General features: G+C 41.8%; 1 protein-coding gene across 2 annotated transcripts in view; it reads left to right on the forward strand.

Annotated features, from left to right (window-relative positions):
* The window catches only part of LOC124777457 (glutathione S-transferase D7-like), a 71,975-nt gene that overhangs the window by 44,892 nt on the left and 11,687 nt on the right, over positions 1–15,396 (forward strand). For both annotated transcript variants that reach the window (XM_047252876.1, XM_047252875.1), the window contains exons 2-5: positions 1,742–1,893; positions 2,430–2,488; positions 3,900–4,038; positions 8,926–9,087. In XM_047252876.1, the coding sequence (XP_047108832.1) occupies positions 1,750–1,893; positions 2,430–2,488; positions 3,900–4,038; positions 8,926–9,087 (504 nt within the window). In that variant the 5' untranslated portion in view covers positions 1,742–1,749. The remainder of the gene's footprint in view (positions 1–1,741; positions 1,894–2,429; positions 2,489–3,899; positions 4,039–8,925; positions 9,088–15,396) is intronic.

The raw sequence follows: 15,396 nt of genomic DNA on the forward strand, positions 1-15,396 counted from the left end.
GCAGACTGGAGGAAGTAGACTCCAAACTGGACACACACTCCGTTGTATGTTAACAGGTCATCCTGCAACTAGTTGAGGTGGCCTTCCGTCGGTATCAGTGACGCAGACAGAATGACAAGACTATGATGTGTGTGTGAAAGGAAGGGCAATGCTGTATAGTGGTTGACAATGTGGTTCCGCCATATGGGTGACGAAATGTACTCCAGTTCTACATGCTTGTCAGCTTTCTCTCCTGGAATAATGTTTAATTTGAAAGCTACAGAGCGTTATTTTATGGAAGGTTTGCAACCTGGAAGGCATTCAGGCATAGAATCTATGTGTGGTAATGCCAAGCAGCCCAGTTAAAAATACTGTTCTGCCTTCTTTGTAATGATATCATGATGCTGATTCAGGTGTTGCTGAAGGTCTCACTCGTAGATTGTGGAAATGTGCTGCTTTATTGCGTTCCGGTGACCAAGAAGGTTTACACTTGTTAAACAACCATTGCATACCGGGCAGGTGGGGTACGCCTGGATGTCATTCCAGACAGCTCAAAAATTTTGTTCCTCCAACTAATACTATTTTGTTATGCAACCATATTGGCTACAAAAATAATAGGTGTGACTGATAGTTGGCAGTGAGATAAACAAAGCCACTTAAAATAGAACATGAAACATACATTAACTGCTGTTAAGCCACCACCTACAGAATGTTGACGTGCTATAGATGCTTTAAACTTCCTAATATATCATGTCATACGTTTTTTGTCATCGTATTTGTGTCTGGTGTGACTAACAGTCCTATATTCCAGTTCTAATATTCCAATCCCTACTTACAGTACATATTAGTGAACGTACGCAGGCATTTTGTTTTTCGACATTGTATCTGACTTCAGATACAAACAACGTACAACTCCAAATAAGAGCTCAGTTATATCATACCTGCAGAGAGTTCCTGATCAGCATCATTCTGACCTGTTGTTTATTTCCTAAAGCCATTTACATGAGTTCCATTGTCTGGAAACATTAGTTTTTAACATTTGGAAATGATGGAGGGGTGATGCTCAATTAAGGGAAAACAATAGAAACACTAAAATTGCGTTTCCACATCATCTGAGAAGAGAACGTTGTGTTAGCCATCCCTGTAAAAAGGATGGGATGAAAAGTTTTCAGGATGGAAGGGCCAGTAGGTCGAATCCTTATTATCAATGATGATGATGATGATGATGATGATGGTGATGGTGGTGGTGTTGATGAGTTCTAGCTTTTTACAGATGCTTCTCGGATGATGATTTGTTGCAGTGATCACAATATTAATTTTTGTCCCAATATTTCCGCTGCTGGCGTATCTTGAATATATTGGTATATCTTTTGTTTGGATTTACGACATTTCACGTCAAATGTGTATCCCATTGTCTTGTTAGATGTTATTATTGAACCATATTTGGTTAATTTACTGTTGTAATAAACTGTCTTTGACTGTAGTGATAATCCGAAGAATGTTAATCTCAGTTATCAGTCAGACAAACCAATTAGAATTCGAGTTTGTTGCAGCAGAAGTTAGCTACCTCATTTCAACTCACCAGCAGCAGCATAAGAAGTGTTGGAACGCAACTAACGTTGAGTTTTGATACCGATTACACTGTTGTCCACCATTTACAATAACCACTGAAATAAACTGACGTTCGCACAATGTGTTGGTACTCGCTTGGAGATCTTATTCGCGAGATATTAACGTTCTAAATCACCACTTTACTTTACAGATCCGAAGATGTCACCCATAATTCTGTACAACCACGACGCCAGTCCTCCATGTTGCCTTGTTCGTCTAGTAGCTGGTGTGATTGGAGTGGATCTCAAAAAAGTGGATGTAAGGGACATCGAAAATGGAATGAAAAATCCTGAAATGGTTAAGGTAATCCATCAGTTTTTGTCTATATTAACTTCAGTCGGACTAGAATAGTTAATAAAAGCAGTATTCTGGCCAAAATTTGATGTAGCGCTGCAGAACATTATTGTTCTTGTTGTCATAAAAGTTATCAGAATAATTGTTCATTAACACTAAGATTATTTTTTTCGTCAACATTGTATGAAGTACAACCTTTTATTATGTTTGAAGTACTGAAAAATAAAATGTAATATCGATTAAAAGATTCCATTAATCTGTACAATACATATGAAAACATGTGTTTTCTAACTAAGAAGACTTAGAATCTGAAGTATGTATACCGAAACACACTTCTGGAGTCATATTCTAGGTTAGGTACCCATGGTTTGCTTTTCCGAAATTATATCTTAAATGGAAATATAGCACTAGTCTACCTCACTTATATACACCATCATTTTTATTTGTTTACTTTTGGAAAATGAAAGAATCAATGTAAATAAGAGAAAGTGTACACAATTAATGTTTCTTTGTTAAATGGATGCCGTTGATTCTTTTTGTTGCAGAAAAACCCACAGCACACTGTTCCTACAATAGACGACAATGGTTTAGTCATTGCTGAGAGGTTGGTACTGATACTACGTGTTAGCACATGAGTAGAGAGAAAGTTTTTGTTATCACCATTTATTTCATATTTTACCTCTGTGACTCATAATGGAATAAAGTAATTGATGCTAGAAAGTTGTTCCACAACTTGTGACATATTCAACTGCTTTCACTTAGAGTACGCTTGTACAGTATTCATTTAGGGATCACGAAACTGTTGAATGGAGCTTCGATTATCATACCAATTTAATATGAAATAATGATTATTATACGAGCTGATGAGACTTTACGCAGGGAAATTTTTCTTATTACCTCTCTCCTTCCGAGGAAATCTCCATAATTACCAAAGATTAAGTTGCGCGAATTCTCAATGCAGCCTGTCAGAGAAGACCAAAACATAAGACGGATTTTACATCGTAGGATGAGTGAAACGACAGCTGCAAAACAATTATAACACTAAAAATTGTCAATGACAGCCGTTAAATACGTAAGCACGGTGCGAAGATTATGTCGGATGTGGCATCATCATTTAGATAAGCAAACACTGGCAAGTAACAGTATAGAAACCCGTGCAGTAACTTGCTTCACGGGTGCGCAGCGTCCTGTTGTTAGGTTCCTGGGTAAGGTTCCTGCGTAGGAAACGAGTGAAATATTTAGAAATTCATAGCATAATTAAGGTCGAGGATGTTAATGGCCTCATGTTCCCTGTAGCATGTCTACGAATTCATTCGGAAGTTCACAAACGATGTGAGTCTCTGATTGGTACTCTTCCCTGGGTAGTAGGACATCACGTTTTGGACACATAAAACTCTGCAGCTGCTGAAAGGCATCATAATGGAAAATTGTTGAGTGTCAGTGGATAACGCTGCAATATTTGAAAATATTAGTGTTGTTTCAACATGCTACGGTGGGCACCAAACGAAATGGATTGCTATGTGCAGATAATCTGTTTCAACTTAAAGCGCGACTCCATGAGGTCCCTGCGATTGTGAAGATAATAAAGCACTCCAAGTTAGAATCCATTTCACATCCATTTGTAGTTACTACAAGTAATAGTTCCATGCCCATATGGCTGAAGATCCGCTCTGATAAGTAGGTGCTCCAAGCAAATTTCTTTGTACAGGAATTCAGATTCTTTGTAAATGTCGGCGAAGTTGCATTGAACCTGGAAGATACTGTGTCAGAATGAGGGACAACTTTAAGTGGTACAACTTTTTGCCACATATTTACAACAAAAAAAGGATTTTAGAAAAATATTGCTTCCTTTGTACTCACCTTTGTGATTAAGTGTAGTGCTGCGGCTATACTAGCATTAGTTTCAGTAAATTAGACTGCTGCACCTTACAATAATTTTAAACTGTAATATAGTTAATAGTTTCATGTACTTGCAGTGTTCGGTATGTAACGTACATTTCTTTTTTATGGAACAGCCGTGCAATTGCGATGTATCTAGTTTCCAAATACGCCAAGACCGATTCGCTCTATCCAGCTGACCTACAGAGGCGTGTTCTTGTCGATCAGCGACTGTTCTTCGATCAAGATTTGTACAACAGAATATTGGCTGTGTGTGTAAGTATAAAATTGACAGTAATTTGGAAAGTTTCATCTTACATTTATTTAGGAGGGAAAACAGCTGTTTCATAAGTAATCAACTCTCTTCCCAATTAAATACATACATCGTCATAGTGAAAGATTGACAGTGACCGATAATTACTACTATAGATGGCGTAGACGCTACAAAACCTCTTGCCTTCCAAAGATATGGCTCTTCAGTTCACATGCTAGGAGGTTTCGCAGTTTGTATGAAGCATCCGAAACAAAGAGAAGTCGTTTCTCATGTACAAGATCTATAGAAATGAAAGCTATGCTTTCATCCAGTAATGTCCGCCCCGATAGCTGAGTGGTCAGCGTGACGGATTGCCGTCCTACCGGCCCGGGTTCGATTCCCTGCTGGGTCGGGGATTTTCTCCGCTTATGGGCTGGGTGTTGTGATGTCTTCATCATCATTTTGTCTTTCATCCCCATCCTGCGCGCAGATCACCCAATGTGGCGTTGAATACACCAAGGCGGCCGGACCTGCCCCGCTAAGGGCCTCCCGGCCAATGACGCCAAACGCTCATTTCCATTTCATCCAGTAATGTTTCAGTAATTCCATACTTCAGACGCTCTGTTATTGGTCTTCAACTCCAGAGATTTTTGTTTTGGTGACCGTTGCAGTATACATTACAGTTTGTTAACCTAATCTATGATACAAAGACTGATGCAATACTGTTCAGGTTTTGCAAAACTTTGCCTTTTCTCTTCTTTCGAAACGATGCACTACCCACATTCCAAAAACACGTAATCCAGTGATACAGTGAGTCTGCACTATTACAGGTTTCTTAGTAATATTTCTTATGTGTGTAGTCTACAACCTTTTACCAATTTCACCTTTTAATACACTATCCTTCTTCTACCCCTAAAGTACCTAACTTGAAGAAAGATGGATATTTTGCATCCATTCACATATTCTTTGCCGTTAACAAACTAATTTTTTTGTAGTGTGTAAATAAAATACATCGTAATATATTTCAAATGACGTAAAGATTGAAGTGCAGAAAGTTTATACATTTATTATATCGGTACTTATCTACAGCCTTTAGACAAAGTTTCGAGACACCGAATACAAGGTAGCTAACAGAAATTATTTACAATTAGTTTGCTCTCTCTCTCCCTGTGTCTATCTGTCTATCTCTCTCTCTCTAGCTTGTTGCGGAAGCATTTTAAGTCAGCAATCCTTTTATAATTACTGGTTTTTATTCTGCTCTATCTTAGATCTCAACCACAGCACATGTATTCAGTGAATTAACATTCAGACACTGTAGGAATTTCTATTATTTTAATAATACCCGACAGTACTTGGTTGCAAACTCTAAAGGAAACACAGAGAAAGTACAAGATTTCGCTTTTACTAACAAAAACAAGCTTTAGAGAAGATTCCGATTACAGCCTCTTTCGTACTTTCGTAACAGCCCGAATAATTTGTAGAGAGCGTTACTTCATTTTAGTAGTTCCCCTACCCATATCTATCACAATTTTAGTGCTCTCACTAATGGGAACATTATTTCACCTGCTTCTGACCGTAAAATTCCCACCCTTATTCATAATAGAAAGTTCAGGTCAACGCACACTGCATGTTAGTGACGAAGTTTTGGTATGTATAGGCCTCTGAGGTGACATGAGAATATATTTGATCTATTTGGAGATCAACCTTTCACAATTGAACTAAGACTAGAAACGTCACCAAAGTTGCAGCCTTTTTGAAGTATATTGTTCGCGGGTATGACTGGGGGTAAAATCCAATGATATAATATTTCCACAGCTGTTATAGTCAAATAGTGGTTTACGAAGGTGTGTTCTATTTTCCTCTGTTAGCCACAGACTTCCATCGAATTATTGTTTCTCTGTGTCTTGTAAAATGTAATCTACTTTTTGTTTTGGTACATATAACCAATATAACTTTTATTAGTGCGAAGTATTCTAAGCAAACTTTGAAGTTTAGACTAATGATACGCTAAAAGTTTCAATGATATTAATGAATGCTTAGCACGAAGGGCAGTGTACTGTCCAGGTATGGTCCACCGAATGGCACGTCTGACTTCTTAATTTATGTATTGTACCAGGGTGAAAACAAAATAAACTGTAATTCCTTTTCTGTCCTGTTGAGGGAGGTGCAGTAAAGCGGTTTTTACTGTTGTAAGTTGCCACTTCAACATATTTATTTGGATCATCTGACCACTTTCACGTGTCAGCGTCAGCAAAGAGCTTGTTTTCGTAATCATGTAGTCACTTGTTTATCTGTTTCACAGTTGTGACCGAACAACGTGAAAACATTACATTTTCTCTCAAATATCATTACAGGTTGTGAGACAGGGTGTACAGGTATAACCTAGAAAACAAGGAACACTTGAATCAAAGGAAGACTGATACACTACCAAAAGTGGAGAAACTATACAGGTTAGAACAAACAGCTAAACTTATTTGGTGAAGCACTGTGTAAAGAAACGATTGACAATTTATATACCCAATTATTCACAGTTGCAATACTCTCCCAGAGAAGCAGGAATCAGTGTTAGGTCATTATTGATCAAAAGCATAATGAAAATGGTTTAGTACAAATACTTCTACCATGGTGTGAATTCTTGTTACTTTTTGTCGTTCCCAAGAATGTCAAAGGTATTTTTAGGACCCACAAGTGGTGATCCAAATATCGCCCACTACCTGAAACAGCGCTGTAAAAACCGGCACCCGACCCAACTTACGATTTTGGCCGCGCGCAGTGGCCGCCCGGTTTAGGGCGCCATGTCACGGATTGCGCGGCCCCTCCCGCCGGAGGTTCGAGTCCTCCCTTGGGCATAGGTGTGTGTGTTGTTCTTAGAGTAAGTTAGTTTAAGTAGTGTGTAAGTCTGGAGACTGATGACCTCAGCAGTTTGGTCCCTTAGGAATTCACACACATCAGAACACTTTTACGATTTTGTTTGGATGCCAGTTGGTCAAATGATTCGAAACAATGTGTAACAGAGGAAATCGATCGGAGACTTCATCACAGCAGCCTTTTTACGCTCTGGAAATGATCTGTTTCTACTCTTGAGAGCCGTAATGCAAACCTCACTGGTCCACCAGGCCGCAAAAATATGTAGTGAAGAGACGCTGACCGGAAGATTCATTCGTAAAACCACTCTGCCATTTCCGTCAAAATGATAATCCAGAAAGCATCCAGGGGAGACAGTTTGAATACAAATCTGGACTCGAAATCGGAAAGGGCAAGTAACAAACCGCCATCCAACCACACACACCGAGAATTTCCGAAGTTTTCTGAGAGAAGCTGAGCTTGCCCTAATTTTTCTACTAATCACAGTGTGATGCTGTATATCGACACTGATGCGAGGTTAAACTTGAATGTTCGTACTTTCAAGAGAGTCGCTACGAAACTTAAACAGAAAGACACACAAAGAGTGACTGGTAGGTTTCTCGGAGAATTTCTGGGCTACCTTAGTTAGTGAAAGGTTTTTCAAGAATCTTAAATTTCTCATCAGTAGCACTCTGCCGTATATGCTGTCTGCCGTCTGTGAAAGTTGAGGAGAATTTTTAACAACATACAGTAGTGCGGAGTAGCATTTATCCTCTCGACTGTCTCTAGCTTAGTTTCAGTGCGGAATGTTGTACGCATACAGATATACCAATTCTTTCAGTTGAATCTAATTCTTGGCTTTAGTATCACATACTGATACCACCTATGTGGCAGTTAGGTTTGTTAAATACAGTTTGTGGTGTACAGTTATGTTCCTCCGCAGCCCAGCAAATATTAGCTTACTTTCATAATCACGAGATCTGTGGCTCGAAACCCGTTTGCAGTGCTATTTTTTTTTTCATTCCCAGTAATTCTAACATCAGACATGTGTGATACGTGACGAGTCTGTTTGATGAAGAAGAACCTTTTGTGCATGTAAATTAAGTTTTTTTTTTTTTTTTTTTTTTTTTTTTTTTTTTTTTTTACAACAGAAGCACTGAAAAAAAACCATGCACACGCAAAAATTCAGCTTTCATTGCACCTGCTGTTATGTTGCAATAATTATTGTTTTCTGTGGTTCTGTGATCGGCATGAAAATGATTCGTGCAATGCTCCATGGGTTGGACATTATGCATTTCACAAATCTAAATACAATAATATCATGAAAAAATATTTTGATTTGACTGAAAGTTCTTGCATATCCCGTTTTTATATCCTATCTCCTTACTAAAAAATGTGTATTCCCCTTTTTCCAAAAGAAAGATTACGAACTTAATAAATGAATCATTAGATATTGATAATTTGTACAGTCATAATAAATTTGCTGTTAGAATTACATGAAGATGGAAAAAGATATGTACCGGCAGTAAGATTCGATCCAGTGGTCTCTCATGTATGAAACTAAGCACTTACTTGTTTGGCTGCAGACTCCTTGACCAACAGCAATTATACAAAATAAGAAAGCCTAAAATTTTCAAACTCGATTTTCTCGAAAACGGTTGAGAGTTGCGTCTCTCTGTTTGCACATGTTGAAATGCGAGTCTTCCTTTGCACACCCTGTCGGTATGAATGAAATCGCTGAAGGAAAGCTCGTATGGTCCCCTACTTATGTAACTGCTCATAACTTGCCCAAAAGAGCTTTAGCTGAGCTAGTATCATATCACCTCAAAGTCATTGAGAAGTACACCACCACCATTACTTACTCTTTCAATTAAAAGACCATGCAACAGTGTGAGAGATTAGTAGTATCACTTAAAAAGAAACAAACGACTAAAATAATCCGTAGCATTTGTACCTTTCTTGCTGTATAGTGCTGAGTGTTACTCTTTCGAGTTATGTATTCTCTTGAATACCTAAATACAAACAACACTTTAAGCACTGTTACATTTTTCATACCTTTCCGGCAGGCACCATTATTCTATGGCAAACCTGTGCCTCAGAGCGACGCCGACAAGATGAAAGATGGTTTAGACACCTTAAGCAGGATGCTGGACGGCAAACAATGGCTAGCGGGAGACAACGTAACACTTGCCGATTACGCAGTTGCTGTATCTTTGGCAACTCTAGAGGTAACCATTTGATTTACAACATTATCTTAAATATAAACATAGGCTTCCGCGCCCATTGTAACAGACAGTCAAATTTTTTTTGGGCTTGTGACCGCTTTGCCATTATGTAAAACTAGCGACGTTTCGATACTGTTGCAAGTGACCTTCTTAGTCTCTAATGTGACATACTGCGGTTCTCAATGAAATAGATACTGTATGTCGTTTAACAGTCATGTAACTTGTCTTGATTAGAAAAACACCCTGAAGAAGCTCACTTACAACAGTGACCGAAACGTCGGTAGTTTTACATAATGACAATGCGGTCAAAAACCCAGAAAAATTTTATTGAACATTACCTTGTTTGAACAGAGGATGATGAAAGATATTGATTGTAACTGGAAAGCTAAATAAGTGTGTGAAAGATCTGTTGAAGTTTTAAACATATGAAAAATTTAACTGACTACCTCTGTCAATATATAACGTGGTTATCTCGTTGTTGTATACATCAGATGTTTAAAAAAGAACTTTACTTATGTTGAACAATTAATATAGTTTCTGTTTATGCAATATAAATTTATTTTTCGGATCGTTTTTGTAATGATTAAAATGTCATATGTGACTACTATTTACATTAGCAACATAAACATTGTGTCACTAGTTTAAAGGTTTAAATATTTATCTATTTAACATGATAAGATAAGATAAATCTGGCCCTCTGTTACATCCAAGCACGCACTCTACGTATTTTATATCACATTAATTACTATAAGCATGTTATTAGTTACATCTGATATAGAATCTAACATGTTGAAGGAATTGTGACATAAATATAACAAAATAGGGTTTACATTCGTTTGTGAAAAGTACAGCTATAAAGACCAATTAGAAGCTGATAGATTTCAACTGTAAGCACTAGTGGACAGTATTGAAGGAGGGAGAGACAGAGGAATGTTGTAAAACACAACTAATATAAAAAGCGAAAAAGTGACATGCCACTGACAAATGAGAACTGAAGGAAATGTAACTGGGGGAACAGGGGAGCAGGTAATTTACCATTTAACAAAGGGAAACTTGCAATGTATATTTTTTTAGAAAAAAGTTATAAGATTCACAGACGGAACTCAAGGAAATTTCTGTGTTACGAATGGGTGTAGCTTGGATACTAGATAAGTGAGACCTTGTGTTTCGATAACGACGAGAAGTGAGTCACTTAATCTCCGATGTGAGATACTACGGTTCTCAATGAAGTAGATACTGTATGTCGTGTAACAGTCACGTAACTTGTCCAAATGCAACCATATAATCGAATCTTATGAAGACTAACATGGCCAAATAGATGGATGTTGCCAGACGTACGCACAGAAGCCTTCATTTTTGGTATTACCCATCAAGAATTTTCACTAATCGTGATATGGTGGATTACATCGCAATAGTGTACGTTCGGTATGACGAGTGACCGCAAACGTTTACGTTTCACACCCTGCTGAACGCTTTCAGAATTTTCTGGGGGATATCGGAAGTTTTCCTTCATGTTATGTTACTTCGTTATTTTTGACCTACTAGTAGATGTCGACACATTTTAAATGAAACCATCATACATTGTAATTTATGTAGTACTTTCTACTTTGATTCTCGTGTAGATTTACAGCTACTAAACACTTATGACGAGAAGAGGCATTACAGTCTTAGTTAAAAACAGCTACATATTTATTAAAGTGGTGTCTGAAAGCCGCCGAATCAGTTACACAGGGTGACTCCGCGATGCTCTTAGAAACATTTAGGGCTGATGGAGAAGAGCAAACGTTTCACTTTGAGGTAATCGATCATGTTGTGGTAACGACCATTAGCGAAAATCATTCTCATGCCATTGAAAGGGGAACACATGCCCCGTTACTGCTGTTGCTAAGGTGCTACAGAGGGTAACTTCAAAAGCGTGAACCAAACAAGAAAAAAATAGCCAGTAAGTAGGTGTTTACGGAATGTAGTCGAAATAATTGGGTGATGCTGAGGGTATTAGATTAGGAAATGAGACACTTAAAGTAGTAAAGGAGTTTTGCTATTTGGGGAGCAAAGTAACTGATGATGGTGGAAGTAGAGAAGATATAAAATGTAGACTGGCAATGGTAAGTTAAGCGTTACTGAAGAAGAGAAATTTGTTAATATCGAGTATAGATTTAAGTGTCAGGAAGTCGTTTCTGAAAGTATTAGTATGGAGTGTAGCCATGTATGGAAGTGAAACGTGGACGATAAATACACTCCTGGAAATGGAAAAAAGAACACATTGACACCGGTGTGTCAGACCCACCATACTTGCTCCGGACACTGCGAGAGGGCTGTACAAGCAATGATCACACGCACGGCACAGCGGACACACCAGGAATCGCGGTGTTGGCCGTCGAATGGCGCTAGCTGCGCAGCATTTGTGCACCGCCGCCGTCAGTGTCAGCCAGTTTGCCGTGGCATACGGAGCTCCATCGCAGTCTTTAACACTGGTAGCATGCCGCGACAGCGTGGACGTGAACCGTATGTGCAGTTGATGGACTTTGAGCGAGGGCGTATAGTGGGCATGCGGGAGGCCGGGTGGACGTACTGCCGAATTGCTCAACACGTGGGGCGTGAGGTCTCCACAATACATCGATGTTGTCGCCAGTGGTCGGCGGAAGGTGCACGTGCCCGTCGACCTGGGACCGGACCGCAGCGACGCACGGATGCACGCCAAGACCGTAGGATCCTACGCAGTGCCGTAGGGGACCGCACCGCCACTTCCCAGCAAATTAGGGACACTGTTGCTCGTGGGGTATCGGCGAGGACCATTCGCAACCGTCTCCATGAAGCTGGGCTACGGTCCCGCACACCGTTAGGCCGTCTTCCGCTCACGCCCCAACATCGTGCAGCCCGCCTCCAGTGGTGTCGCGACAGGCGTGAATGGAGGGACGAATGGAGACGTGTCGTCTTCAGCGATGAGAGTCGCTTCTGCCTTGGTGCCAATGATGGTCGTATGCGTGTTTGGCGCCGTGCAGGTGAGCGCCACAATCAGGACTGCATACGACCGAGGCACACAGGGCCAACACCCGGCATCATGGTGTGGGGAGCGATCTCCTACACTGGCCGTACACCACTGGTGATCGTCGAGGGGACACTGAATAGTGCACGGTACATCCAAACCGTCATCGAACCCATCGTTCTACCATTCCTAGACCGGCAAGGGAACTTGCTGTTCCAACAGGACAATGCACGTCCGCATGTATCCCGTGCCACCCAACGTGCTCTAGAAGGTGTAAGTCAACTACCCTGGCCAGCAAGATCTCCGGATCTGTCCCCCATTGAGCATGTTTGGGACTGGATGAAGCGTCGTCTCACGCGGTCTGCACGTCCAGCACGAACGCTGGTCCAACTGAGGCGCCAGGTGGAAATGGCATGGCAAGCCGTTCCACAGGACTACATCCAGCATCTCTACGATCGTCTCCATGGGAGAATAGCAGCCTGCATTGCTGCGAAAGGTGGATATACACTGTACTAGTGCCGACATTGTGCATGCTCTGTTGCCTGTGTCTATGTGCCTGTGGTTCTGTCAGTGTGATCATGTGATGTATCTGACCCAGGAATGTGTCAATAAAGTTTCCCCTTCCTGGGACAATGAATTCACGGTGTTCTTATTTCAATTTCCAGGAGTGTAGTTTGGAAAAGAAGAGAATAGAAGCTTTCGAAATGTGGTGCTACAGAAGAATGCTGAAGATTAGATGGGTAGATCACATAACTAATGAGGAGATATTGAATAGAATTGCGGAGAAGAGGAGTTTGTGGCACAACTTGACTAGAAGAATGGATCGGTTGGTTGGACATGTTCTGAGGCGTCAAGGGACCACCAATTTAGTATTGGAGGGCAGCGTGGAGGGTAAAAATCGTAGAGGAAGACCAAGAGATGAATACAATAAGCAGATTCAGAAGGATGTAGGTTGCAGTAGGTACTGGGAGATGAAGAAGCTTGCACGTTATAGAGTTGCATGGAGAGCTTCATCAAACCAGTCTCAGGACTGAAGACCACACAAAAACCGAGCGAGGTGGCGCAGTGGTTAGACACTGGACTCGCATTCGGCAGGACGACGGTTAAATCCCGCGTCCGGGCATCCTGATTTAGGTTTTCCGTGATTTCCCTAAATCGCTCCAGGCAAATGGCGGGATGGTTTCTTTGAAAGGGCACGGGCGACTTCCTTCCCCATCCTTCCCTAATCCGATGAGACCGATGACCTCACTGTCTGGTCTCTTTGCCCAAAACAACCGAACCGAACCACACAACAACAAAAAAATGGTTCAAATGTTTCTAAGCACTATGGGACTTAACATCTGAGGTCATCAGTCCTAGACTTACAAATGCTTAACCAACCTAAGGACATCACACACGTCCATGCCCGAGGCAGGATTCGAACCTGCGACCGCAGCAGCCGCGTGTTTCCGGACTGAAGCGCCTAGAACAGCTCGACCACAGCGGCCGGCAACTCAACAACAAGTAGGGGTTCTAAATTGCGTACCTTAAGAGAATTGGGCACCTGTTCAGTAGCGAAGATGAAGAAATACGGTATGCATTATAGACTCCATGTTCGATACTTTCAAATCTGAAAGTTGCCTAACCTACAGTCTTAACAACAGTAACGACACATTTATTCCACTGTCAGGGGAATCAAAACGACTGTCGGCTATGTCTTTCGACTTGGTCGTTTCCAGACCAGGGTCCCTCTCCTCGTATTGATACAATTACCCTGCTTCATCATCCTTGAAAATCCGTAACATCATCACGGAATAATCCTGTAGTTGAACTATGCGAATGACGAATAATATCACTCTATAAAACCACCACAGCAGTTCCTAAGCGACGGACCGAATACACTGTCCAGGACAAGAAATGCCCGCAAAAACTCAGCACGCCCATGAAAGTGTAATCTGCAGCACGCCCGTGTAATCCGATACGTTATTGTTGTTTACTTGGCCTAGACCCAGAGAGCCGTCTACCGCCAAGTTGTTGTTGCTCAGGCCAGAAACACAGCTCCCGCCAGCTTATCGCTATGCATTCCTCTAGGATGGCTTGGTTCAAATGGCTCTGAACACTATGGGACTTAACATCTGTGGTCATCAGTCCCGTAGAACTTAGAACTACTTAAACCTAACTAACCTAAGGACATCACACACATCCATGCCCGAGGCAGGATTCGAACCTGCGACCGTAGCGGTCACGCGGTTCCAGACTGAAGCGCCTAGAACCGCAAGGCCACACCGGCCGGCATTCCTCTAGGACACCCAGCTATTTACTTGCCAGCTGGAAAGCGCCGACTAACTGGAGAAGCAGCACGGGGGCGACAATGTCGGCGTCATACGATAGGTAATCGGTATGCTGAATAAAGGCACAAAAATACGCCCACGAAAATGAAAAATGGTGGAATAAATGCATCTTACATTTTTTGCAGCGGTAACATACACTCCTGGAAATTGAAATAAGAACACCGTGAATTCATTGTCCCAGGAAGGGGAAACTTTATTGACACATTCCTGGGGTCAGATACATCACATGATCACACTGACAGAACCACAGGCACATAGACACAGGCAACAGAGCATGCACAATGTCGGCACTAGTACAGTGTATATCCACCTTTCGCAGCAATGCAGGCTGCTATTCTCCCATGGAGACGATCGTAGAGATGCTGGATGTAGTCCTGTGGAACGGCTTGCCATGCCATTTCCACCTGGCGCCTCAGTTGGACCAGCGTTCGTGCTGGACGTGCAGACCGCGTGAGACGACGCTTCATCCAGTCCCAAACATGCTCAATGGGGGACAGATCCGGAGATCTTGCTGGCCAGGGTAGTTGACTTACACCTTCTAGAGCACGTTGGGTGGCACGGGATACATGCGGACGTGCATTGTCCTGTTGGAACAGCAAGTTCCCTTGCCGGTCTAGGAATGGTAGAACGATGGGTTCGATGACGGTTTGGATGTACCGTGCACTATTCAGTGTCCCCTCGACGATCACCAGTGGTGTACGGCCAGTGTAGGAGATCGCTCCCCACACCATGATGCCGGGTGTTGGCCCTGTGTGCCTCGGTCGTATGCAGTCCTGATTGTGGCGCTCACCTGCACGGCGCCAAACACGCATACGACCATCATTGGCACCAAGGCAGAAGCGACTCTCATCGCTGAAGACGACACGTCTCCATTCGTCCCTCCATTCACGCCTGTCGCGACACCACTGGAGGCGGGCTGCACGATGTTGGGGCGTGAGCGGAAGACGGCCTAACGGTGTGCGGGACCGTAGCCCAGCTTCATGGAGACGGTTGCGA

This window comes from Schistocerca piceifrons, chromosome 2, assembly GCF_021461385.2.
Source record: "Schistocerca piceifrons isolate TAMUIC-IGC-003096 chromosome 2, iqSchPice1.1, whole genome shotgun sequence".
Taxonomy (NCBI): domain Eukaryota; kingdom Metazoa; phylum Arthropoda; class Insecta; order Orthoptera; family Acrididae; genus Schistocerca; species Schistocerca piceifrons.